Genomic DNA, 27880 nt, shown 5'->3' on the forward strand with positions numbered 1-27880 from the left:
ATTTAAATATCCCCCTGCAGTGTTTGCAAGACAATCACTGCAGCTCCCGACATCAGAACCTGTGAGTAACATTCACTATAAAGAAGTGTGGGGGGGGAGGGAGAAATCACACTCTTTAACAAAGACATGCATACACACATATATGAAATATTATTGTATACAGGATGCTATACATGTAGCATTGCACAGGGAAGGTGTTTGGAGACCTCTGGCTGGAGGTCAGGCAATTAATCAACAGTGAGAGATAGAAAGAAAGATATGTGATGCACCCTTTGCAAGAAGAAAAGGAGGACTTGTGGCACCTTAGAGACTAACAAATTTCTTAGAGCATAAGCTTTCGTGAGCTAAAGCTCACTTCATCGGATGCATTTTTTTCCACCAAATGCATCCGATGAAGTGAGCTGTAGCTCACGAAAGCTTATGCTCTAATAAATTTGTCAGTCTCTCTAAGGTGCCACAAGTCCTCCTTTTCGTTTTGCGAATACAGACTAACACGGCTGCTACTCTGAAACCCTTTGCAAGGAACACCTACAAAAATCTCTATCTACTACCCCTGCTCAGTAAAATGCAAACTGGGTGAGAGTTATGAAGTGGTTTCGTAAGGTTTATTTTTAACAAAGGCTAGGAAGATTTTAGAGTGAGAATCCAAAATGAGGGACTGTCCCTCCAAAGAAGTGAGATTTTGGCTGGGCTGCCTAGCTTGAAGGTCTGAATTAAGGCAATCAGCACAAACCACCGGTGGCTCCTAAGGGTGTGTTCCAGGATGGGGCAGCTGATATACCTCGTCAAGCTTGTATTGTTATCAGCTGTCTTCAGACAGACACTTGTTCACGTTTCGCAGCTCCTCCCCCTAGCCCTATCCACGGGGGCTGGAAACGCTTTGTTTAAATTTGTTAGTCCCGAAGGTGCCACAAATACTCCTTTCCTGTTTGTTTTAATGAACGCAGGGAAGCTGATTTCAACCCTGCTACCCCAGCTCTCTGACGCCTCTTTCAAATGTTTCGGTGTCTGCAAACGCAACCCTGCCGCCACTCTCTTTGCACTCAGGGAGTAATTTTACTTAAGGCAGCGGCCGCCTTCGCTCCCGTAGCACCGCTTCTGTAGGCAAAAAGAAGAGGGCAGGGTCCAGAGTAGCAGCCGTGTTAGCCTGTATCCGCAACAAGGAAAGGAGGACTTGTGGCACCTTAGCGCCTGCATTTGGGCAGAAGCTTTCCTGAGCTACGGCTCCCTTCTGCAGGCAAACTTCCTCACGCGCGTGCGAGCGTTTGCAGGATCCGCCACCGCCGCGGGGGCCCTTGACAGCTTGGGCCACTGCAGAGCGGGGCGGAAGCGGCTACGCGTGTTGCCACACGGGCTCTTTTTGCTGCCGGACGGCAACATGGCCGCTCCCATGCCCTGAAGCAGCCTCTGCGGTCCTGGGGCTGGATTCATGCGTTCGCCTTGCTAGCGTCCTGCCTGCGCGGCTGGCCCCGCGCCTCTCGGCCTGCCAGGGCTTGGGGGCAGAGCCCAAGGGCGTGAAGCCTCCCCTTTGGAGCGGATCATGTTTTCCAAGGCCTTCAGGGTGAAATCCAACACTGCCATCAAAGGGTCTGATAGGTGAGTGGGTTATGTTAATTTCACTCCAGGCCCACGCTGAGATTTTTAGGGTCGCTCGCATGAGTTACCTTCCGCTGCCTTGTCAGGGGCTGGCACAACCTTGAACAGGAGCGATTTCTAAGAGGCCCGAGTCGGATTTTACATCTTGCCGCAGAGCAGACGGCAATATCCTGCATTACAAGCGGGGGGGGGGACGGGGGGGTTTATTATTATTATTTTTTAAATGCCCTTCCTAGGAGTCTGCAATGTTTCGCCTTCCCCATAACTGACGCTAGGCTGTGGATTCTTTTTCCGTCGCGTTGGCACACAAGCGTTGCCAGGTGGAAGGCACCCAAGGACAGGGTACACGGTAGCTCTGAAACAGATGGGCTTTAAATCATGTGGCAGTTTCTGAGACATGTTGTGAGGCAAATTTTGAAGGCTTGCTTGCTTTTTTTTTTTTTTTTAAGCAGGAAAACCTCCCTTACTGTATTTCTGCTAACCTGTGGAAATCTATTTGTAATATTTTGTGTGATGGTGCAGTGAACGTATTAATATGTAAAATATTTGAAACACGGGGTGGGTGAGGTAATATCTTTTATTGGACCAACTTCTGTTGGGGAGAGACAAGCTTTCGAGCTTACACAGAGTTCTACAGAAGTTGGTCTAATAAAAGATATTACCTCGTCCCCATACTCTCCGGGGACCACAAACTTTAAATTCTTGTAATAATACAAACCAAGTCCACTAAGAGCCTTGCAGCACAAAGGTAGCGTTCACTAAATTCAGTCAATACTGGTGTTTAACTGAAGATGTCTTCATAGCAAAATAAAATCTAAAAAATGTTTTCACATGAATTACTTATCAGCCTGGGGATGACATCGAGTAGCTACACTGAGGTTTAACCCCCCTCTCCCCCCCCGCGGCCCTGTCTCTGCTAGGATTTTACATTGAGATAACTGTCTTAAGTTAAAACAACAAGGAGTTCTTGTGGCATCTTAGAGACTAACATTTATTTGGACATAAACTTTTGTGGGCTATAACCCATTTCATCAGATGCATGGAGTGGAAAATACAGTAGGCAGGTATAAATATATAGCACATGAAAAGATAGGAGTTGCCTTAGACACCAGCATAGGACCTAACCACATCAGCCACACCATCAGGGGCTTGTTCACGTGCACATCTACCAATCTGATATATGCCATCATGTGCCAGCAATGCCCCTCTGCCATGTACATTGGCCAGACAGGACAGTCTCTATGCAAAAGAATAAATGGACACAAATCAGACATCAATAATTGTAACATTCAAAAACCAGTAGGAGAGCACTTCAATCTCCCTGGACGCTCAATAACAGACTTAGGTGGCCATTCGTTAACAAAAAAAAACCCTTCAAAAACAGACTTCAAGGAGAAATGGCAGAACTAGAATTAATTTGCAAACTTGACACCATCAAATTAGGCCTGAATAAAGACTGGGAGTGGCTGGCTCACTGGAAAAAATAATTTTCCCTTTGTTGATACTCACACCTTCTTGTCAACTGTTGGGAATGGGCCACATCCACCCTAATTGAATTGGCCTCGTTAGCACTGACCCCCCACTTGGTAAGGCAACTCCCATCTTTTCATGTTCTGTATATTTATACCTACCTACTATATTTTCGACTTCAAGGAGAAATGGCAGAACTAGAATTAATTTGCAAACTTGACACCATCAAATTAGGCCTGAATAAAGACTGGGAGTGGCTGGCTCACTGGAAAAAATAATTTTCCCTTTGTTGATACTCACACCTTCTTGTCAACTGTTGGGAATGGGCCACATCCACCCTAATTGAATTGGCCTCGTTAGCACTGACCCCCCACTTGGTAAGGCAACTCCCATCTTTTCATGTTCTGTATATTTATACCTACCTACTATATTTTCCACTCCATGCATCTGATGAAGTGGGTTTTAGCCCATCAAAGCTTATGCCCAAATAAATTTGTTAGTCTTTAAGGTGCCACAGGAGGAACTCCTTGTTTTTGCTCGTATAGACTAACATAGCTACCCCTCTGAAACCTGTCTTGAGTTAGCTATCTCACAGTAAACACATACCTTTTGAGCAGTGAAGACTTAGCCTAAGTTAACCAATGGCCTTTACCCGAAAGAAGGCTTGGGGTCCCAGTTCACTAAAGCCGTGTACGTTCGTGTTGTCACTTACACCTGTGCAAAGTGAGTATAGACTTCTACCAGTCTGATTTGCTCATGTTTTACTCCCAGTTTGTGCTGGTGGAAATGACCCCAAAAAGGTTCAGGACAATCATGAATCAGGCCCTCCATCTTCAGATAGATGCATTTTTACTAGCAGCTTTGCTGATGTAGAATTGTATGTTTGTGACTGTTGAAGAAGGGCTTCAGCCTGCAAAGCAGATGGAAAGTGGCCTGAATGAGCAGGAGGCAAAATGTGAACTGACATGGGGGGCGAGCAGAGGGAATGGATCCTGCAGTCATGAGAGCAGTGCTGCTGCATGTCTGCCACCTTCCTGCCGCTGCCTAGCGACATGGGTAAGACATAAAAAATTAACTGATAGCTAAATGCTTCTGACGCAGCAGTTCTCAACCTTTCCAGACTGCTGTACCCCTTTCAGGAGTCTGATTTGTCTTGAGTACCCCCAAGTTTCACCTCACTTAAACTACTTGCTTACAGATTCAGACAAAGGTACAAAAGTGTCACAGCAGAGTTACTGAAAAATTGCTTTCGTTTTCATTTTGTCTGTATGCAATGTTAATTTGTAAGGACTTTGCTAGTGCTTTTTATGTAGCCTTTTGTACAACGAGGCAAATATCTAAATGAGTTGATGTACCACTGGATAGGGTGACCAGATGTCCCGTTTTTATCGGGACTTTTTCTTATATAGGCACCTATTATCCCCCCGTCCCGTTGTTTCACAGTTGCTATCTGGTCAGCCTACCCCTGGAAGACCTCTGTGTACCCCGGTTGAGAACCACTGCATAGCTAGGATCTTACCGGAGCCCATGTCTCCTTAGACATGAATAGTCTCTGCCTGTACCCTGTCCTTTAAAAATTAAATTAAATTAAAAAAAAACACCCTTACTTTTGCTCAGCACAGATTTATCTTTACAGGAGGAAACTGCGGACTGATGTTGCAGCAGCTTTTCCTGCCCTCAACAGTGAACAGCTGTCAGAAGTTGTTCCAAACAGAGAGGAACTCAACGTAGTCAAACTGTATGCTCACAAAGGGGATGCGGTCACAGTATATGCCAACAACAGGAACCCAGTCCTTTTTGAAATGGAGAAAACCCTGTTTCCAACAGGTATGAGATATGAAATAGAATATCTTTCCCAACCCCTCCTCTCTCTCAGACATGAAACTCTCCTGTTTCTTCTGTACATGCCCATGAATTCAAGGTACTTGTATACGCCATTACTGTAGTATCTAAGCGCCTCACATTCTGTAATGTATTTATCCTTACAATACCCTTGTGATGTAGGGCAGTATTATCCCCTATTGTACAGATAGGAAACTGAGTCACAGAGAGATGACTTGCCCAGGATCACACAGGAAGTCTGGGGTGGAACAAGAACTTAAACCCAGATCTCCCAAATCCTAGGCTACTGACCTAACTGCTGGACCATCCTTCCTTTCTGGCCCACTTACTGTAAGGCACAACTGCCATGAGTATGAAGTTCCACCTTCTTTATGTGGAATTCAGTGCGTGAAAAACTCAATTGCCATGATAAAATATGCTGTTCCATCATTTTTCTCTGCCCACTCAGTGACTCTCCCATGTTATCATAACAATTCAGGTCAAAGCATCCTTGATTTAAAGATGACAATGTTAAGATATCCATAGATCATCTGTCCATCCTTTATTAAAATCTACTGGAAGCTTGAAATTGAAATGTTAGCATTTTAGTTTGTCCATTGGGAGTATCTACTGGCTTGTTGTTTTGATGCTGCTGGGCTGTGCAGCCTGATTTGTTGATCATCCATGTGAGAGAAGAATCTGGCTAGTTACAGTCAAAGGTGTGCTGCTGTAATTGTATTACTGGAGTTTGAAGATGGAGAGAAGCAACACCTAGAGAAATCTGTAATGCCATATTTTTAAAATCTGTTTTCTTTTGGACAGTTTATACTCTGTGGTCCTATCCAGATCTTCTTCCAGCATTCTCAACATGGCCCCCAGTGCTACAGAGACTAGCAGGAGGAGCAGGTAAGAGAATCAAAACGCAATTATTTTGTGATACGTGCGTCCATTGCCTTGGGAAATTCATTCTTCTGAATCTGTACTTTTTTTTAAGCTCATTTTTCTAGTGCAGGCCAAGATTTTTAAGATTTAAAAAAAAAAAGCAGAAACTCAGAAGGGTGCACTGAAAGTGTGAGGTTTTTTTGTTTTGGTCTCCTTAAAAAGGAAAACCAATTAGCCAGAAATAGAGTTTGTGAACTAAATATAATATATATAGGTCAATCTGTTCAAATGCATTGATCCTTCTCATCTGATGGCTCTAGAGTTGGAATTTTGCCTGTCGTTGCTCTTCGTACATTGGTTAGAAAGATATTGATTTAATAGCCATTAACTGGGACACTGAAGTATGTGTTTCCTCATTCTGTAGCGTTTGTTGTAATTAAGTTTCACAGGGTAACTAAATTTAGATGCTTTCATTTTGCTTTGCTTTAAGGGATGTCTCTCTCTGTCCGAATTCAGTATAAGCAGCTGCCACGATGTGTGCATGTATTTAAAGCTGGGCCCCGGCTGCAATCTCAGAGCTGATTCCCCGCTCCCTACATTTTGGATTGTGCACATCCTGTGGGAGTTGCGTTTAAATCCTTGGCTCTGAACTCAGTCCTATGATTTGGCTGTGGGTCAGCTCCAAAACCAGAAGCGTGTCTGGTTTTCCAGAATCCACTGTAGATGCCATTCTGAGCTGAAATCTCATAACTGCTCATGAGAGCTGTGTGTCCCCAAACCTTACTCCTGGCTTGACCTCAAACCTAAACCGCAAGCCTAAACCTGATCAGAATCTGAATGCTGTCTTCTCAGCGTGTGTGGGGATGTGTGTCTAGAAGGGGGCTGCCTTTCTCCCACCACAGGTGGAATCAGCACTGTAGTGGCACTTGAGGCCCTCTGCTTTGGGTGCCTGTCGCTTTATAGCCGAGGGGCCTGTGTGGACAACAGCCCCTGGTCCTGTGGCCTGCCACTGACATAGACAGCTGAGGGGTGTGTGTCTAGCCACTGACTGCAGTGACGGAGTTTGCATGGAGAAGGTCCTGTTAGTAGGAGAAGGAGGCTGATTAAAGTGGGGTTCAGGTCACTGGTCTCCCTTGGCAACCAGGCTGCCTCAACTGACTTCTAAGCCAGAGCCAAAGATGAGAGGGTGGCCTTGGAGATAGTAGCCATCATAGCAGGGGGAGGGGCAGAGAGATATTGATGCTGAAACCTCTGGAAAGGGGGTGAGACTGCAGCAGCCTGGAGTTTGGGAGCAGGGAGCCAACTGTTGTGGTAAAGCCAAGGCAGTGCCACTCTGTACTATCTCTTCATTTGGCTCTAAGCATCCATCCAGGTATTTTTGCTTTTATCGTTTGCTAGATATGTTCTGACATGTTACTTACTTCATCCTGCAGCGCTGAGACCTTTGTGCGGCTCCTTCCCTTGCTCAGGAATTTCACAAATCAGTCGCTGTGTGGGAGCCAGGGTTGGATGCATTTTGCAGTGTTAGATTTGATGAAAGCTGCTGTAGTGGCAAATGGGAGGAAAAAAAGGTGTTTGCTTCTGTCTGTGTATAAAAATCCATGATGCTGCGGAGCAAGGGGCCTGAAGCGTCTACTCAGATCAGACCACTCAGCCATCCAGCCCTGCTCCTTGCCTCCATCGGTGGCCAGTATCCCAGGCTTCCGAGGAAGGCAACCCTTGTAACCTAGGATGGGAATGGTACAATGCTGTATTTGGCAAGGAGAGGGTTTACCCTGTGTCCCTGTGCAGAGCTGGCCCAGCTGGGGCTAATTAGGCAATCATCTCTGCACCTTGGAGAGCAGGACACTAAGGGGCCTGCACTGGCTTGTAGAAGAAGCTAGAACCTACTAGGAGGATGAAAGAGAAAAAGATTAGCTGGAAATGCCCTCCTTTATTCCTCCCTCTCCTTTGCCCATGCCCTTATTTTAAAAATATGGGCTCAGCTGAGCTGCCCAAAGCCTTCCTGCTTTGGCTAATTTAATTTAACAACTGGGCTGAATGAAGCCTTTTGACAGTAATGTACTGGATGGGCTCCTGGTAGAGTGTCTGAGCCCCGTTTTCTTGATGCAGCATTTGCAGAGTTGGTGTGCAGAATTAGAAGCTTTTGGTGGAGGGCTTTACCTTTGAATCCATGGTGAGGGGCCAGCTCAGAAGTATTACAGGAAGGGAATCTTCTTCCATATGGAAAATACTCTGTGTGTGATGCACATGATTCAAAGTAGCTTTGCCTTTGTCAGCAGGATTGTTTTAGGTAAGAGGCTGTGGTCCTGATCCACAAAGGTATTTAGGCTTTTGACTTCCATTGATTTCAACAGAAGTTAGGAACTTAAATACCTTTTCTAGATCTGGGCATATGTGTCAATGGTGCTTCTATTTTAATAGGATGATAAGATGGTTTTGTAGGTCCTCCCCATCCCTACTCTTTAGATTGTGTATAAAAGGGTGAAGTATTTTCAAGTGTAGTAACCTAAGTGGTGGCTGCATGTCATTCATTGGCAGGTCTTGTTTTATGCTTCTGGCTTGTTTAGTTTAGGTTTCAGTTGATCCTGCCAATCAATTTTTAAAGCACTTCAGTGAAAATTGCCTTGGTCTGGGCTTTAAAGCTAGGTGGCACATGGCAGATTTTCTAACAGCCTCTGCCATTGCTTCGCTGAATTGTTTGGTGCATTGTAAGGGTTAGGACAGGAGCCTGGGAGGCAGGCAGGCCTCCTGGGGTCTAGAGGAGTGTGGTGTAATGAGTTAGAAAAGGAAAGTCTGTCAGGAGGCTTGGGTTCTAATTTCATGCTCTTCTGCTGATGTGCTTTGTGAACATGGGCAAATCATTTCACCTTGTAGTTCTCTGAAAATCCTGTTTTCCTATGTGTCACAAAAGGGAAGTGATATTTGTAGTGACATTGAAAAAATCAACCTGCTTAGTGCAAATACCACAGATATGTCAGGACTGTATTTTAAGGAAAATGCGTGATTTCCACACTGCCCTGAAATGTTACAAATCAGACAAGAAAATGTCATCCTGAGATAAGAAAAATGGCTGGAAGGAAGTCATGGTCTTCTGCTAGAAACCAGGCTCCTCTTGGGGGGGAGGAGGTGGGACAGGACTCGTTTCCCTCTTGGTAGCAAACAAACTTATTGCCAAGTTACTCAGTTGGTCCTTTACATAGAGTTCACCTCTTCCTCCAAATGGTCCCTTTGACCCTGACATTACCAGTTGCTGTACAGGTTTTAGAGTAGCAGCCGTGTTAGTCTGTATTCGCAAAAAGAAAAGGAGGACTTGTGGCACCTTAGAGACTAACAAATTTATTAGAGCATAAGCTTTCGTGAGCTACAGCTCACTTCATCGGATGCATTTGGTGGAAAAAACAGAGGGGAGATTGATATACGCACACACAGAACATGAAACAATGAGTTTATCATACACACTGTAAGGCGAGTGATCACTTAAGATAAGCTATCACCAGCAGCGGGGGGGGGGGAAGGGAAAGGGGGAGGAGGAAAACCTTTCATGGTGACAAGCAAGGTAGGCTATTTCCAGCAGTTAACAAGAATATCTGAAAAAAGAAAAGGAGTACTTGTGGCACCTTAGAGACTAACAAATTTATTAGAGCATAAGCTTTCGTGAGCTACAGCTCACTTCATCGGATACATTCATCTGATGTGATTAGGCCCTATGATGGTGTATTTTCTGAAAATAACAGAACGCCACTAGCCATCACCTTCAGCCTCCAACTAAAACCTCTCCAACGCATCATCAAGGATCTACAACCTATCCTGAAGGACGAGCCATCACTCTCACAGATCTTGGGAGACAGGCCAGTCCTTGCTTACAGACAGCCCCCCAATCTGAAGCAAATACTCACCAGCAACCACACACCACACAACAGAACCACTAACCCAGGAACCTATCCTTGCAATAAAGCCTGTTGCCAACTCTGTCCACATATCTATTTAGGGGACACCATCACAGGGCCTAATCACATCAGCCACACTATCAGAGGCTCGTTCACCTGCGCATCTACCAATGTGATATATGCCATCATGTGCCAGCAATGCCCCTCTGCCATGTACATTGGTCAAACTCGACAGTCTCGCCGTAAAAGAATGAATGGACACAAATCAGATGTCAAGAATTATAACATTCAAAAACCAGTTGGAGAACACTTCAATCTCTCCGGTCACTCGATTACAGACCTAAGAGTGGCTACCCTTCAACAAAAAAGCTTCAAAAACAGACTCCAACGAGAGACTGCTGAATTGGAATTAATTTGCAAACTGGATACAATTAATTTAGGCTTGAATAGAGCCTGGGAATGGATGAGTCATTACACAAAGTAAAACTTTTTCCCCATGTTATTTCTCCCTCCCACCCAACCCCCACTGTTCATCAGATATTCTTGTTAACTGCTGGAAATAGCCTACCTTGCTTGTCACCATGAAAGGTTTTCCTCCTTTTTCCCCCCCCCTGCTGCTGGTGATGGCTTATCTTAAGTGATCACTCTCCTTACAGTTTTCAGAGTAGCAGCCCTGTTAGTCTGTATTCGCAAAAAGAAAAGGAGTACTTGTGGCACCTTAGAGACTAACAAATTTATTAGAGCATAAGCTTTCGTGAGCTACAGCTCACTTCATCGAATGCATCCGATGAAGTGAGCTGTAGCTCACGAAAGCTTATGCTCTAATAAATTTGTTAGTCTCTAAGTTGCTGTACAGACGCTCAGCTGTGTGTCTTGTGTCCTTTGGGACATGAGGGTGACTCAGTACCCCCCTGAATCAGGACGGTTATCCCACCCACTTCTGGAAGGAAACTGGAAAGTATTTTTAACTAGATAGCAGGCATGCAGGAGATTGTGTTTTACCTGGCATGTGCTTGGCTGTTGCCAGGGTTGTATTTTTGCTGAATAACAGAATGGCTGGAGGCAGAAGAGGTAGCTGGTTCGTCGCTGGCTTGCAACTGTTCTTTAAAGCAGAGCGGATGCTAATAGCTCTTTATTGTTTTATCTCAGATCTAATGCTGCCAGGAGTTATGGTGCCATCTTGTGGTCTTCCTCAGGTACAGCAAGGCACTCTCTGTGCCATCACCCTGGTGGGAAACAGGTACAATTTATCTATGGTTTCTTACAGTGAAGGAAGAAAAGTTGTATTTTTATGTGAGGATTTTGAGAGGGATTAGGAGAAACAAAATACGAAGGCAGGCTCGGATTCTGGGAAATTATGCAAAAAAATATTTGCAATTTTGCTGTGGCATAATCATTAGTATCCTACAGATTTCGCTTTTGGTGGAAAATTTTGCAAATTGGATGGTTTTGAATCATAAAATGCACAACGTTCAAATAAATACAAGATTTTTCTTTAATGTTGATGGTTGTGTTTTTAAATATGATCATTTTTAACAAAACAATGAAATTCTGCTCCATTTTTTCTCTTGGACATGGGCTAATTTGCTCTCTGAAGTATGGGGGGCAAGGACCACAGAATTTACCAGTGTTGTTGGGGTGGGTTTGTTTGATTGTTTTGTGAAAGCAGATAACTTTTACAAATTTAAAAGAATGCCTAAACCCTGTAAATTCAAAGCTTTTTTTCCAAATGTTGTTTTGACTGCTCTTTGCAACCCTGTAAATTAGTCTCCTCCTAAGGAGAAAGGCAGGTAAGTAGCTGGCTTACCCAGTACATAAGAATGGCCATTGTGGGTCAGACCAATGGTCTATTTAACCTGGTATCCTGTCTTCTGACCAGAGTGGATTTGATTTAAATCAAATTAGAAGCTTTTGGAAGATTCAATTTAATCATGGATTTCTACGTGAAAGTGCATTCTTGTTAGTTGTTCTAACCTTAATACATATTCTTCACAACTCAGAGACAGATGTAGGTTTCGTTTTTATAACTATACTATAAATTTTAAATGCACTATAAATTTTTAAAGTGATCTATTTTGAAAACTTTTCAGATGAGTTTTACAGCTATATCAGAAAATGAATGATTGGTTAATTCATTTACCAAAGGTAATTGTAGCAGATATTTATGAAGTCATTGGGAGGTGAACTATCTCCAGTTCAACAGGTTAATCATTAATATTTGGAAGATTTTCTTGCCATGCTGTGTTAGGAGGAGAACATCACCAGACAGACATTTGAATTGTTTTATTTAACTAAAACAACATTATGTATTCAACAGCAAACGTGATATTTTAACAAAACAAGCATATGAATGTTTGAATTTAGTTAAACTTTCAAGTTTTTTAAAATCAGGTTTGTTTTTGTTAAAATTGTTTTTAAACTAAAATAGTTAAACGAAATCTTTTTTTTTTTAAAAAAAAAAACCACCACCATTTTTGCTGTTAACGGGCATGTTATCTCTGGAGACACAAACCCACAGTTTGAGAACTGCAAAACTAGGCATCTCTGATGGTATCTTCTAGACTGAGCACTGAGTCCCATTGCATAGATAGAAAGATTAATCTATACAGAACCCCCTGGAACCCCATAAGATTGGTTCCCTAATCTATGAACTATTGGAACTCATTTACAAAACTTTTCTTAAACATTACATGAATATATTGTCTCATACTATAGAAGTAGAATTTATAATCCCTATTACGTTATAGCTCAAAGATATCTCATGATGGATCTTAACTAAAACTATCTTTAGATAGTTTTTCCTCAAAAAGCATTTGATCAAAACAATCCAATTTTTTTTTGTATTTTTAAAATATCATTGATTTTTATCCACCCTGCTTCTGACAGTGGCTGGTACCAGATGATTCAAAGGGAATGAATAGATCAGGGCAACTTTTGAGTGATACCTCCCCTGTTGTCCAATCCCAGCTTCTGGCAGAGAGAAAAGTATGTTAAGAAAGGGTGGCACCTTAGAGACTAACAAATTTATTTGAGCATAAGCTTTCGTGAGCTACAGCTCATTTCATCGGATGCATGTAGCTCACGAAAGCTTATGCTCAAATAAATTTGTTAGTCTCTAAGGTGCCACAAGTACTCCTTTGCTTTTTGCGAATACAGACTAACATGGCTGCTACTCTGAAAAAAGAAAGGGTGGCTATCCAGTGACAATTCATGTGAGGTAGTATTGGGAGAAGACCTTGCATACTAGAGGGGAGTGGGTGAAACTAGATGATGTCCCGAAGCCTTGAAATTGCAGAGTGTAAAGAACAGATTCAGGGTAAAACTATCATAGAATAGTAATTAGCCTCCATTATCAAGGATATTGCAAAAGAAAGTTAATGTGCTACGGTGGCTTGAGAGTCATGTGTTCCAGGTAGCGTGAAAACTTTGCTATTTCCCATTCTGATACTGTTTTCTCAGAGCCCCAGTAGCAGTAGGAGTTGCTACCATGCCCACTGCAGAGATGCTGGCTGCCGGAATGAAAGGGAAGGGCTTTACCGTGCTGCATGCTTACACAGACCACTTATGGTGAGTATGCAGAGAAGGGTACAGTGTGTCTTAGAAAATGAGTTGAGTGAGTACCGGGTCTGAAATACTGCCTGGAACTTGTTGTAGTAATTGGCCCTACAAATTTACCCTAACTTTGAGCTCGGCTGTAAGAGCTGAGAGAGAGTTCCTGGAATGCCACAATAACCTATAACCACACATGTTGACAGGAAAAGGTGCAAAAGCAAGCAGGCAGACTGAATTGGTTCAGACTAAAGGGCTATGGATATAAACCAGGACAGTGTTAAGATCATGCCTGATAAACAAGAAAAGCTAAAACCAAAAAAACCAATGAGCCAGAATTGTGGTATCAGAAACTATGCGTAATTGGTGGACGACATAATGAAGGGATGGGCTATTCCACCCGCCACTCCCTTTTTGGGGTCTTTAAAGGGATAGACATGGGGTAGAATAAATTGGCTACTGGAGCAAGCTTCACCCTCTTGGCTGCCACCCCCACCATCTCTTGGGACTTCCGACCACCTCATTTCTAACCCTGAGAGATGTTCTGACCAGACTGGCCCAGAGAGGGAGTCAGGTGACCATTGCCACCTCCACTGGCACCAGTTCATTTCTGAATACCACCTGGGTTGCAAAACTTGGCCACCTCCTTGCAAAATGTGTCCTTTTCCTTCCCTACTGTATTTCTTCTCTTTTCTATCCTACTCCTTTTTTCCTTCTGTCTAATAAGAGCCTGGTTTAGCCAGCCAAGACTGCATGTTTTGCAACACTGCTGTAAGTTTATGTCCAAAAAGATACAGCTAAAAGCAATGCCTTAAACAGCCCAATGCTGGTACAGGTTTGCCAGGATTTGGAGTAGCTGGTAAGGCCAGGTGCTGGACCTGTGTTTTTCCAGTAGTGAGGTTGCAAGTGAGAAACAACACCAGAGACAGAAGCTGCATTTTCTATCTGTGCTACTGTTTTTTCTGCCCTTTTTTGTGTGTGCGTTTTGTTTTGTCTTCTAGGAAACAAGAATTGGTTTTAATAGCAGCAACCCATCTCAACTAACTTCTTCTCATTTCCACAAAGGGACAGTTGCTACCATCTTGAATAGCATTTAAGAGATTGTCAAACAGAGGGGATTCTCCCCCCCCCTCAAAAAAAAAAAAACCTTTCTCCAGGGAAAGGGAACAAGGGATATTGTTTAAAATTAGAGCCTTCTTTAATAAACATTTCAAACACTTTAACTTAGTTTTCCTTATTTTCTGTATCTTGAGTAAAAGAATTCTTAATGGTGTGTTTGCCGTGGTACTAATCAATCTAAGGTTTCCGTATACCAAATCCTGAACCTCATTTAACAGTGTTTAATGTTAGTGACTGGGTCATGTTAACATCTTAGACTCTTTGGGCCCATTTGTTCCATCTCAGGCATCCGATGAAGTGAGCTGTAGCTCACAAAAGCTTATGCTGAAATAAATTTGTTAGTCTCTAAGGTGCCACAAGTCCTCCTTTTCTTTTTTGTTCCATCTAAGTTAGTACAGGAGGTTTAGATCCCAGCAGAGTCAGTGTAGATACATAATTTGATATCTTTGGGGGCATATTTTGGATGACCCCTTAACAATAGACGTCTGGTCTGCTCCATGTGCTGTGGGAATTTTAACATCTACTTCTTGTCAGAGAAGGGGTTTACCCTTGTGTCCTTTTATGTGCATGTGTACGTAAACATAAGATATTGGAACTAAATCTCCAGTGAAACTTCTTTAGGCTTAATGGAGTTGCATCATGAATAATTTGGCCCATTATTGTTACTCTGCCTTAATTTAGTACCTTTTTGCTCTGCATTAAGTGTGCGCTGATTTTCATTTAAAGAAAAGGTATATCCAAATCTTGACTCCCATTTTCCCTAGAGAACGCCCTCTGCTGGGACTTTCAGTAACGACCACCCCAGCCTGTTATCTTATAAAACTTGTGTTCTGCGGAAGGAGGTTACTGTAGCTTTCACTCTTACTGGTGTCCACAGAGAGGTACATTGAGTGTGTTCCTTCATTAGGACCCTGCAAGAGCCTGTCAGTTTTCAGAGGTTCATGGCCTGAGGTCAGCTGGGGTCAAAATGTAGTGCCATTTGGATGGCTCTTTGGCCTACGTGAAATGAATTGGACGTGGGTGTGTCTCAATCCAGTCCCTGATGTTCAAGTACTCATGTCACAAAACCATCATCCCACCTGGCACTAGCCGCCCTCCTTGTTTGCAGGTATAGGTTGGAGGCCCAGACCTGAATGAGCCATGGAGACTCCACAGCCCTCTTGGCTCTGGTAGAACAAAGCCATCTATTAGAGTTAAGGCATGGTGTGGGAGAAGTTTGCACTGCTGCTGATTGTGTTATTCCTGTTGTGTGGATAAAAAAAGGACTCGGGCCTCCTGGATTAACCAAACTGGTGCTTATCATGGGCACCAGTTTCACCACAAGGGGTTTTAAAAATCAAAATGGAGTCATTTGGGGACAGCAATAACATGATGTGCTGTAGGCTTGGCAGTGGCAAGTTACTTCTCAGTGGGCCTGGGATCCTGAGCGGCCTGCTTTTGGGATGGCCAGTAGCTGCAAAACACCAAAAACCCGCCTTATAGTGAGAGGCTTAAGGAGTTCAGCCTACTTAGCTTATGGAAAAGAAGGATAAGAAGTGGCTTGATGAATCTAGAAGTACAGTACCTATGTGGGGAGGAGATTTCTGAAAATAGGACTCTAATTTAGCAGACAAAGGCATAATGAGCCCCAATGGCTAGAAGTCAAATTCAGACTAGAAATAAGGTGCAAACTTCTTACAGCAAGGATAATTAACCATGGGAAAACTTACTTACCTAGGAATGTGGTGGATTCTTCATCACTAGATGGATCTGTATTTTCTCGGTCCGTGATTTTGTAACAGTTAGCTGGGACTGGCCAGGCTTTTCGGCACAGGATGCTTCACAGCTATATGGGGACCATCCTGTATGAAGAGAGTAAAGAACCATCAATAAAGCTGCTTTATGCTTTTTATTATTTTTAAAGGGGATTTGGAGACAAGTCTTACCCACCCACAATAGCTCCCTTGGTAGCAGAGCCTGCGGAGCTAGAAACCACGGATGATGATGACAAAGACGAGGGACGGGAGCCTGACAGCAACCTCTCCATTGCTCCGTCGCTACAAATGGACATTGGCAATTTGAACCTGCAGGAGGGAGATGGCTGTGCAAGGCTGATGGAGGAGGAACCCGGTGAGACTGGAGCTGCAGAAATGGCTGAAGATATCGCCGAGGTTCAGCCAGAAACAGAAGATGGCAGAACTCCACAAGGTACTACAGCATGAATATGAAACGAAGTTGTATGTCTATGTAGTTGTCACTTCTGTATTAGATTCCCATGTGTTCCTGTTACTTGGCTAGCCATAGCAAGCCTTACATATACTTCAGCTCGCACTGAGCACAGCTGCCCAGTTCTTGAACAACAGAGGGACACGGAGCCTGCAATCCTTTGAAAAGCCCCGTAGTAACTGCTGTGAGCCAGGGCGTTCACGCAGAAATCATTGCGTGCATAATGTGGCTCCTTGCTGACCTATAAACACCTCCCTTTCCTCAGACTATTCCATGAATACTGCATGCAGATGTGGTCGCCCCATCTCCAGAAAGATATATTAGAACGGGAAAAGGTTCAGGAAAGGATAACAGAAATCGTTAGGGGTATGGAACGGCTTCCATATGAGGAGAGATTAGTAAGACTTGGACTTTTCAGATTGGAAAAAAGACGACTAAGGGGGGAGGTGATAGAGGTCTAGAAAATCATGACTGCTGTGGAGAAAGTAAATAAGGCAGGGTTTACTCTCATAACACAAGAACTGGGGTCACCAAATGAAATGAATAGGCAGGTTTAAAACAAACGAAAGGAAGTATTTTTTCACACAACGCACAGTCAACTGTGAAACTCTTTGCTAGAGGATGTTGTGAAGGCCAAGACTATAACAGAATTCAAAAAAAGAAGTGGATAAATTCATGGAGAATAGGTCCATCAGTGGCTGTTAGCTGGGGATAGTGTCCCTAGCCTGTTTGCCAGAAGCTGGGAGTGGGCGACGGGATGGATCGCATGATTATTACCTGTTCTACTCATTCCCTCTGAAGCACCTGGCATTGGCACTGTCGGAAGATGGACGCTGGGCTCGATGGACCTTTGGTCTGACCCAGTATGGCTGTTCTTATGTTCAGTCTCTTGGCTGTCCCAGGGATTTGCCTGGTAGTTGATGGGCAGGCAGCAATTGAGTAGCAACCTCATGCCTTAGCTGCTGATCACGTCTCGGTGGGCTGAATTCTCCTCGACTTCAGTGAGGTGAAGGTTCTCGGCATGTTGTGTGGTCTGGGTTCTATGGAACTGTTTTGCCTGAAGCTGCTGGAGCTGGCAACCGTGATGGTCTTTCAATTCAGTACCAAAACTTCCCTCTTTTGGTTCCGCTTGTGTGATGAGATGCATTGAAGTGATTAGGGCATTGAATTGAGAGGAAATGTGGATTCTATTCCTGGCTCTGCCACTCACCTTCTACATGACTGTGGGCAATTCACTTCTCCTTGCACCTCCATTTCCCCTCTGTATAATGGAGATAATGATACTCATCTTTGTAAAGCACTTTGAGAGATTTATGAATTAGGCTCAATGAAATTGTTGTGGGAGCAGCGCCAAAGATTCTATGCTCAAAGGATACCCTGGGTGATGGTGTGCTTTAGAAAGCACCCTCTGGCATAGTGCAGAAAATTTAGTGTTCATGTACTGTAGTTCATGACATGGTATAGATAAAATATTCAATTCAGTGAAGGTTTTTTTTTTTTTTTTTTTTTTGGCATGACAAGCTTCACAAATGTTGCCAAAGTGTGTGTGTGATAAAGAGAGACACACCTACCTCTTGGGTAGATAAGGGGAGCCCAAGATGGGACTAGAGTGGGAGCTATTAATTTTTCAGCCAAGCTGGTCTCAAATGTAAGCGATTCCAGTATCCCGTTACGAAGGAAAAACTTCTCTGTGACTGTACACTTAGTGTTTTTTTTTTAACTGAGAATTTCAGCCCAAAGGTCCATATTTGTAAAAGCTGTTTCCCCTGAGCAAAAGTTGCCCTGATGTGGGGCTTTTCTGGAGCACTTCTTACAATAAAAGTGTCCCTTTCTGGGCTCAAAACATAAATTCCTTGTTAGGCGGGAGTGCCATTTTCAGAATCTTAAACTAGAAGCAGCATTCTGTAGAAATGATATATGTATATAAACTCCCCACAGAAAGTGCACTGCAAACAAACCACTTTGGGAAAGGGCTTTTCAAAGGATTGCAGGCTCTGTGTGCCCAAATTCACAGAGGGAAAACAACCCACCTGAGTGAAGTCTGAGAAGTGGCTCCCTGTTTCATTGCCTGTAGTAGGGCTAAGCAATAAGCATGGCAAAAAAGTCAGAATTTGGCCTATGGTATTTAAAGGGAATTGTATTTAAAACAGATTTATGTAACTGGACTCAGTTCCACTTCATAACAACTCTTAGACTGTTAATCTTCCTACTTTACTCTAGATAAAACCCTGGAGAGGGGAAGAGTAGGAGGTGAACACTATTATCCTTATTTTATAGATGGGGAAACGTTGGGCACAAGGGAGGTTAAGTGACTATCCCAAGGCCACAGCGGAGAGATGGTATCAACACTAGGATTAGAATGTACAAGATCCTGGCTCCCAGTCTTGCTGTTTAGATGTGTTGAACGGAGGGTGACCAGATAGAAAGTGTGAAAAATCAGGACAGGGGTAGGGGATAATAGGTGCCTATATAAGAAAAATTCCCAAATATCGGGACTTTCCCTATAAAATCGGGACATCTGTTCACCCTAGTTGAATGTAGTGCATACATCAAAATGATTTAACATTGTAAGGTGCAAACTCAGAGGAATCAATACAAAAATAAATGAGACCTCATTCTTGTGAGAGCGCTCTGCCTTTCTGCACAGAGGCCCATGAGAAATATTTGTGTTTCTACAGAGCGAATGGATGAGTTACTGCATCAATGTTTTTTTCATGCCTTAAAATGTAAAGTGAAGAAGTCAGAGCTCCCGCTACTGACCAGCACTTTCCTGCGCAACCATATGTTCTCATGCTGGTATGTGGTAAGAAGACCATCCTTGGGTTTGCATTGTGGGTTTAAATGAAATTGCTGTGGGACAGTGAGAGATTTAGGATGAAGCTGCTGCCTTTCATGTAATTCAGGTGTTTATGGTGTATGTTTACACAAGAGTTCAATTTATTTGATTGCCAATCAACTCAAGTTGGCTAACAAGTTTATACATCCTACCCTGGACTCTGCAAGTGTTTGTTCCAGGATTGTCTCCCTCAGTTTCGTTCTTCAAATGGCCATTGGCAATTAATTCAAGTTAAATACACTATCAGTGGTTCCCAGAGTGGGATTTCTGGCCCCCTGGGGTTCTGCGGGGCGGGTCCCTTGAGGAATACTGCAGTGGGGTCAGAACAGTGTTCGGCACTTCTGCTCCATGGAGGATGCCATTTTGTTCTCAAAATGGCATAGTTTGTGCACCATGACCTTGCACGCACCGTGTATGACGGGTCACACCAGTGGGGGCATTCTGGTAGTGCTCATTCAGGACTACACCACAAATTGTAGTTTGTGAAAATAGGGGGAATGTAATAACTGTAGACTGTTTACTTCTGGTTCCTGTGAGAGTCTATTATTTTAAAACTATATATATTTTTGAAATAAACTCACCTAATAGAAAAAATAAGAACATGAAACTTATGTCTAAAAACTGAAAGGGGTTTGGGAAGGTTAGTCAGATGGCAACGAGTCCTTGGCAGAAAAAAGTTAGGAAACCACTGTATATTACAGACATGCCCTCTGTCTTATGCCTAACACACTCGAATGTCTATTACAAAACCGACTCCATTATTTCTCAAAATACGTTTAAATCCACTTTCCCATGAGTAATTCATATTCACACCACTAAGAAGCTTTTAGTACAGATATTCTTGAAAACTGCATTTGTCGTTAATCTTGCCAAATATTTTTCCTTGGTTCCAGCTATTTGTTGTAACTTAAAGGGTTAATTGTTTACTCTGTTTATAGCCCAGAAGGACAACAATTAGACCTAAAAAAATCAAGCTACAAGAAGGTGAGATTTCTTTATATTTACATTTATTTTATTTTTTTTAAATGTGGTAAAGTTCTTAGGCCCCCTTGTAAAGAAGCCCTTCCCAAAGACATGGATTGTATTCTTTTCTCTCATCACTTGTTCAGTCTCACCTTGGTAGACTAACTTGTCCTGAAATCATTTGTCTGGGTCCATCAAATATTGCTAGCTCTGTCTATACTGTTTTGTGTTAGGGGAACACCAATCAAAACTGGGAATCCATTTTGCTAGGCACTGTCCATACACAGACTAGGAGATAGTCCCCAAAGAATTTAGGCTTGATCTAGACTAGAAAATTCAGTATGACTGTTTCTCAGAAGGGTGAAAAATCCACACCTGAGTGGCGTAGCTAAACTGACATAATCCTCAGCGTAGATATCTCCAGGTTGATGGAAGAATTATTTTGTTGACCTAGCCACTGCCTCTCGGGGAGTGGGATTACCGATGCCAGTCGGCATAAGCCGTGTTTACACTGAAGCGCTGCAGCTGTCCTGCTGAAGCATTTCAAGTGTAGACAAGCCCTTAGAAAGGATCATTATCTGAGGCACAAAAGTGGCGATTGGCCCATGGTGTCACACAGAATCTGTCACAGAGCTGGGAATTTGAACCCGGATCTCCGGAGTCCCTCTCCAGTGCCTTAACTGCCAGCTGATCCTTCCCCCCTGGGATACTCTGATTACCATCCTGCTGTTTTCCTCTTTGGTGCTAACGTGATTTTAGCAGCTCATCTCTCATAGGCTAGAGCTAGGAATTAAAATGTTGTAAGCTGGGAGTAGTAGGAGGCCCAAAGAAGGACACAACACAAATCAGTTGCAGAGCTAGTAATGGAACCCTTGTGTCTTGCTCTCAACACTAGACTGCACTGAGCATACAAAGTACCACCAGGGGTGGTTATATTTATGGAGCAGAGGAGTTGGTTTTGTGACTTACTGAGATGATCGTGCAGATCCCAAAGCAGGGACTGGATGGCTTGGGTTCGCTGGCAGAGTACCTGACTTTTTTCCATTATTTCTGCCTGATGTTTCCCCTTCAGCTCTCCAAGTTCCTGCAGTACATGCAACAGCAGAAGATTGTCCAAGTGAAGGAGCTGAACAGAGGGGTGGAGAGTATTGTGCATATAGACTGGAAACACTCCGAGTAAGTTGTTACTAACTGCACTGAAGTTGGTAGAGATGTAAAATGTCATTTAACAAGATCTCCCTGCATTTTTTCATCTGAGTTAGGGATGTCAACCAAATTTCACCTCAGGTAGTCTGTCTACCTCAATTCCCCATTTAAATGGCCATGATATTCTTCACTGGTCCTGAACTGTTATGTAGGGGTCTCGTACACTGTAAAATAGCTGCCACATTACACCCAAGAGGTGGGTAAACTGTTCTGATTGAAGACCCAGGGTTCAAGGCTTATGCTCCTCCTAGAGATGCTAACTAACAGATGTCTCACCTGCCCTGTTTAGGGGTCTAAAACCCCAGAGGTGCGACCCGCAGACAGACCAAACCTGCAACTCACCAAATCTCTTTACCTCCAAGTGCAGGCTTCAGGGCTGCAGTCTCTGATGCTGGAAAGCAAGAACAGAGCTCTGATAAGCTGAGCCTTGACATATTGATTTAGCAGACTGAAATTCAGCACTTGCACCTGATGTGTCTCCTGGACTCACTTGTTCTGTCCTACTCTTTCAAAACTGGCCACTTCCCAGTTGCCTGTATGACCACCATTCACTTCAAAATGCCACACTTGTGTCTCGGAGGTTTTATTTTTACCTAGGAGGGATTCTGTTGAAGGGGATTGCAGCACTTCAGCTGTGCTGGTATTCTTGTCAATATGGATGTTCTTAATCACAGACAGATGTTGCTAGGAGTACTCCCTAAAACTTTTATAGCAAGAGATTAGAGGAAAGAGTTCCTACCTCTTCAGTACACTTTGGGTGTTTGGTAGCAATTCATGGACAGTCACTTTCACGTGTGTGTATGGGGGGGGTATCTTTCATACAGAAGAAGGGGGGAGAAATTTGAAAAAAAAAATTGTAAACCCCACAAAATTGGGATTGAGGGGCAGGTTAGTACCTGAAGCCACTTTGGCTCTCTTTAAAACAGTGTCTGTTTCAAGAAACTGGGAAACAGTTCTGGAGTCTAGAACCCAAGCATAGATTGAGGAGCTGTGCTTGGTATCAGCAAGGCAAGTCAGGATCCTTGTGCAAAGCAAATCCTGACCATTGCTGCTGGTTCTTAAAATCTGCCACCCTAGGATCAGGTGCATCAGCCAGGCCTGCACCAGTGGTCAGTTGCAGTGTGTACACAGGAAAGGGGAGAGAGGGTGTGGGCCAGAGTGTCTGTTGTGGGAGGACTATTGCACTGCTGAGAAGCTGGAGCCTAATGGAAGAGCTAAACAGTCACCCATACTTCCTCACCCAGGAAACTATTGTGAAACTGAGCTCCCTCTGCTGTTTTTTCTATTGCATTTCAGCATTAAGTCATTCGTTGTCCATGAAGCATTCTCTGCTGTGTCAACGGCCCCAGAGAGTAAATGTGGAGACGGAGATCAGCAGTACCATGCTCCTGAAATCATACCACTCTATGGCGTCTCAACCAAAATGGCTCCACTTTTCCAGGAGTCAGGACACAAGTAAGTGTGAGGAAGATCGGATAAAACCATCATTGTCCTGCTAAACCAGCATTGAAATAGGAGATGTAGAGGGAAGACTTACGCCACGTGCTAAAGGGAGTGGGTATAGTTGAGTTGTCAGCACCTTCCCTCTGTCAGTATTGAAGCAATGTCAGAGCATGCTGCTAGGAGCGCTTGGCTGTTGGGTGGGGACATAGTCTGGATGAGAGGAATTGAGGCCCTAATGCTTTGTCACCAGAGAATCCCTTAGCACTGTTTACCAGGAGAGGTGTGATAACTCAGGTGACCTGGCCAAAATCCAGACTGGGTATTTACAGTCCCTTTACATCAGTTCCCTTTGAATTTTCAAGGGGATACAGCATGTTCTACCCTACTACACAGCAGTTTAGGAGAAGAATTGTCATGTGCTGTTAAACAGCTGCCTTATTACTGTCAGGGGTGAGATTCGGTGCTGTAGTGCCACACAACTTTCAGCCCAGCAGGGGGCAGCAGAGGTGATTTAATACATGGTTGTGCCCCCCTGCTTCAGGGCTGGAGCAGTATGCTGCTGTAATTTAAACAGCCTTTGGTGGCCGCTGCTGATCCTCAGGATGCAAGCTACTCTAGAAGTACCAAATGTTAATACTGTTTTCAGAACATCTGATTTCTTTATGCAACATACTAATGATTTCCTCCTTCTCTAGGAAAGGCAACATCCTTTCTGGCAGTGATGTGAGAAATATTATCATCAGCTATGTAAAGACTAATGAGTTGGTTGATGAAACAAACAAGAAGTGAGTAGAAGTGAATCTTATTTGTGCATCTATTTTCACTAGTCAAGCTGAGTGCAGTGCAAAAAGTTAATGTATTAAAAAAATTAACATGTTACACTGACCAATTTACCAAACTACAGCACAAGTGCACTGGACTTGTGTGAAGGCCAGTGTAGCTTTTAAATTAATTGGTCGCCAGCTTTAAGAGAGCTGAAACAAATCCATTAGTCGTGAGCAGGTCATGGAAATGATCACAAATGGTGGCATGCTGGGCTGAGAACATAGCGGTATTTCCACATCTCTGGGAAGAGATAGGGCAGGCTCGCATCTAATTGGCTTGTTTTATTACAGCTTTGTAAAGGTGAATCCAATCTTGTGCGACTGCCTGTTGGATAAATGGGAGCAAGATGAGATCTCAAAGCTCAAATGGGATGATCTCCTGAGCAGGTGACTTATTTCCTGACTCTGCTTTAACATTTGCAAAGATTCAGAGTTAGCATTTAACTAGACTACTACATGATGCAAAGCCATGTCTAACTCTAAGCTGTGAAATAGGCAGTGGCTTCCTTATTGTCAACCTAAAAATACCTACAAATAAATCTTCAATTTCTAATGAGTTAGTAGATACTAAGAAAGTGCAAGTTCCATTCTTTTTCTTGCCACCTTGCAAATGACTAATAATATAGAAATGTAATACTTAAAGGGATAATTTTTCTGATAAGCATTCACAAGGCAAGTCTAACAGAACCTAGTTCTGTATACACAATCTGTATGTACATACACCTAAAATATAAACCTATCCTCTAACACATCTTTAAACTTATATTTAAAACCCTTCTCATATACGTGCTCAGAACTTTGAGATACTTGATCACTCCTATGGTCTACATATCTGTGGAATCCCAGCTTTAATAAAAAGATATTGCCTATCCTGCTGTATCTGACAAACTAAACTCAAGCCATACCTTTCTCAGGTGTCTGGAACAACTGCAGCCTTACCACCAGGTGACATTTTTTGGACATGAACCTATTGTGAGGAAAGGAAACCTTGATCCCATTGACATAACCATAGCACAGAGATCATCAAATAAAAAGGTAAAGGCAGAGAGAGAGATGATAGGGAAGAGGTATGGCCGATTAACACCTCTTTGGATCTTAGTCCATCCTGGAGGTGTTCAGCACTTTTAGGACAGACCCTGCTGGAGTTTGCGGCTTCTGCATAGCCAGTCTTGCCCTTTGTCAAGGAGAAGTGGAGGGTAGGTCACAATAGCCTGGGCAGTTGGGAAATGGCTACAACTTGGCACAGGACTCTGGTGTAGTTCTGTGCTAATGAGCACCGGCTGTCCCTCAATCCTGCAGGTTAGAGGTCTGAGGATTAGAGTGTGTTAAAGATGTTAAAATTCTTAACATAGCACTGGCACAGTAATTATCAAGCATGTTTTCTAAAGACCCTGGAATGTCAAGCACATCACATTGTGTTTAAATGCAAACAAATGATTGAAATTTTGCCTCCAGCTATGCTTTTCGTAGTGTGTGTGTGTGTGTGTGTGTGTAAATAAATAATAAATAAATAAAAGGTGGACCAGGGTTATAAATTAGAACAGATTGTACTGAATCCATCAGATTTTGTGTATGAGCCTATTGTGTGACACTAATGGGGAAACTCTTAATGCCCAGTTCTAATCAGAAAAGCAGGATAGGGTCATGACTGCTGTTCTTAAGTAGGTGGTGGTAAATAATCCACAAAGTGAAAATCTTCTTGTGACAATGGCTAAAATCCACAGGTGACCATTATTAAGAATCTTGAACTGTATGGCCTAGATCCGCAATTAGTTGCCAACACTCTCCAGCAAAGAGTACAGGCCAGCGCCACTATTAACACACTACCTGGGGCAAAGGACAGAGTTCAGGTCCAGATCCAAGGCAATCAAATCAACCATCTTGCCAAGTTGCTGCTCGGTGAGTTTAAGCCGACATGGACTGTGTCAGTTATAAAAGGTAAATGTTTGGATTATAAAACCTAGCTCTGGGATGTACTTAAGTTGGACTCTTGGTTATATTGCAGAGGAATACCAGCTACATCGGAAATACATTCAAGGGCTGGAGAAGGCTCCAAAGCTTAGCCGGAAGAAGTAAATAACGTCTAGTGTAAGAAGTATTCAAATCTCATTATTTATAACCAGTTCTGCCTACAGCTGTGCGGTGAAATCCTGGTCCCATTTAAGTCAATAGGAGTTTTGCTGTTGACTTTCATGAGCCCAGGATTTCATCCAAAGAATGTAATTGCTTTAGCAGTTCAAATTTTTTTTCAATAAAAATTCAAATGTCCTCTTCCAGATATTTCACTAAAGCGTTCCAATGGATTACCAAATTGCTAGCTTGTAAACTAATCTTTAACATGCTGACTTTGCATGACTGCATATATGTTACCATGCTTTTTATTTTATGAAAGTAGTTTAACAACTAAACAAAGCCTATTCCAGCACATCATGGCCTAGAATTCATACCTCTTGAAGTTTAAAAGCAAATGTTTTCAGTTGTCTGCTTCCCTTTGAAAATAATCTTTCCAGGGGCTTCTAATGCCACACACTAGTTGTGAAAAATAAACTAGGATTGTTTTCCCCCCTTCATTGAGCTTTGACAGTGTAAAAACCATATTGGACCCTACTCCTGCAACTAATTTGGTGTAAATACAAAAGGGGACTGTTTATTTTAAGGATCTGCTCTTGCAGTGAGTTACATACAGGCATAACCTCCATTGCAGGATCAATTGGGGTGTAGTCTTTTATAGACAGCTGATTAACTTCAATAAGGGAAAAAGTGTAACATGTTTTATAAACACTAATGACCTTACACTCAGATCCCCTTCAAACACTGACCACCACGCAGGGGCACCAGACAACTTTAAATAAAACAGACACAATTCTTCATCGATTGTTTTATTATCTTTCTCTTACACTGTCTACATCTGAACCAACTGTTTCAGAAATTTTTTAAAAATACCACAGAATTAACAGGGAGTAGTAAAAATAAATTACAGCATTGCAAAAATGCATTCCACTGTGCCACAGAAGCTTTACTATTCCATTCTATACACAATTTACATGTTGTACAGCTGACAAAAAAAATTCACATGTACACTAGGCAACACAATACTAACCAAAGGCACTGCCAGCAGTATTTTGCCCATCTGAAGGAAGGGGGCCTTTGCTAATATCTAAAGCTTGTGCCTTTGGCACAGGTCATTGACTGTGCTTTTGCATCACAGTTTCAAGGTTTCTCTTTAAATGCCCCATTGCCAACCAAAACAAAAACAGCCCCTCGCCCCCTTCTTGCAGGAGGTTTTCAGCAGCATTCACTGTAATTGCATTAGAAGCCATGCCTTCTACAAAACATTAAAGACATGCTAGGGGTCCAGAGGGTGGGATGGTCACTGAAGAAAAAAAAAATCAGTAAAAACACCCATGAAACTTCTAGCCAGCAAGATGAGATGAAATTTAAAAAAATCTAGATCTTGCTTCTCAGAACCAATGACATTTTAAAGTGTGCTTCTTTCTGCTCAGTCAATATTTGTACATGCTTTCAAGGCCTAAAGCACTAATTACTTATTGACCTCACAGTGTACTTATGAGATCAGTAAGTACTCTCCCCATTTTACAAATGGGCAAACACCCACAAAGCCTGTGATTTCCTGATTTCTGTCTCTGCTACCTCATGGTTGTTAAAGGTCACCTGGGTAAGGAATACAGTACAGCTAGGTGGCTTTCCCTGCCCTGCAGCCCTATTATCAAACCTGTCTATGCTACCAGCTAAGAAAAGCTACCAGCTGTGATACAAAGTGGCATCTCTACACAGTGGAGGGCTTGCTAAGCAGTGCAGTCACTTTCTCCCATTTAAAACATACTTAGATATAAAACTGAAAAAAAAAAACCCCAAGCATATGGTCACCCTGGGGGGAAATTGACAATTCCTTCTTCCCCTCCTCCCACCCCCTCAAATCAGCCTCATCCCTACAGTACTTCAGAGAACAGGCAGGGGGGAAAAGTGACCGAGGCCTTTCAGAAAAGCCCTTCCCAACTCATGATCCTCATTAGCTTTACAGTAAAGATTTCACACTTAAAAAAAAGGCACTGAGG

At 43.0% G+C, this 27880-nt stretch overlaps 1 protein-coding gene across 4 annotated transcripts; it reads left to right on the plus strand.

The window, feature by feature from the left end:
• The first annotated feature begins 922 nt into the window (after positions 1-922).
• On the plus strand, positions 923-27870 carry EIF2D (eukaryotic translation initiation factor 2D). Of its 4 annotated transcripts, none has more exons than XM_043500674.1 (15): positions 924-1596; positions 4703-4893; positions 5710-5793; positions 10809-10899; positions 13119-13226; positions 16231-16514; positions 19211-19328; positions 20307-20352; positions 21404-21507; positions 22834-22992; positions 23676-23765; positions 24096-24191; positions 24719-24839; positions 25529-25703; positions 25787-27870. In XM_043500674.1, the coding sequence occupies exons 1-15, from the start codon at positions 1541-1543 to the stop codon at positions 25882-25884; spliced, it is 1821 nt and encodes a 606-aa protein (XP_043356609.1). In that variant the 5' UTR covers positions 924-1540; the 3' UTR covers positions 25885-27870. The 4 variants fall into 4 exon arrangements, with proteins under 4 accessions (XP_038235465.1, XP_043356609.1, XP_038235463.1 ...); XM_038379535.2 differs by having other exon boundaries at positions 925-1596; positions 25810-27870; XM_038379537.2 differs by lacking the exon at positions 25529-25703 and having other exon boundaries at positions 923-1596; positions 25810-27870.
• The last annotated feature ends 10 nt before the right edge of the window (positions 27871-27880 follow it).

The sequence above is a fragment of the Dermochelys coriacea genome, chromosome 21 (genome assembly GCF_009764565.3).
Source record: "Dermochelys coriacea isolate rDerCor1 chromosome 21, rDerCor1.pri.v4, whole genome shotgun sequence".
Lineage (NCBI taxonomy): Eukaryota > Metazoa > Chordata > Testudines > Dermochelyidae > Dermochelys > Dermochelys coriacea.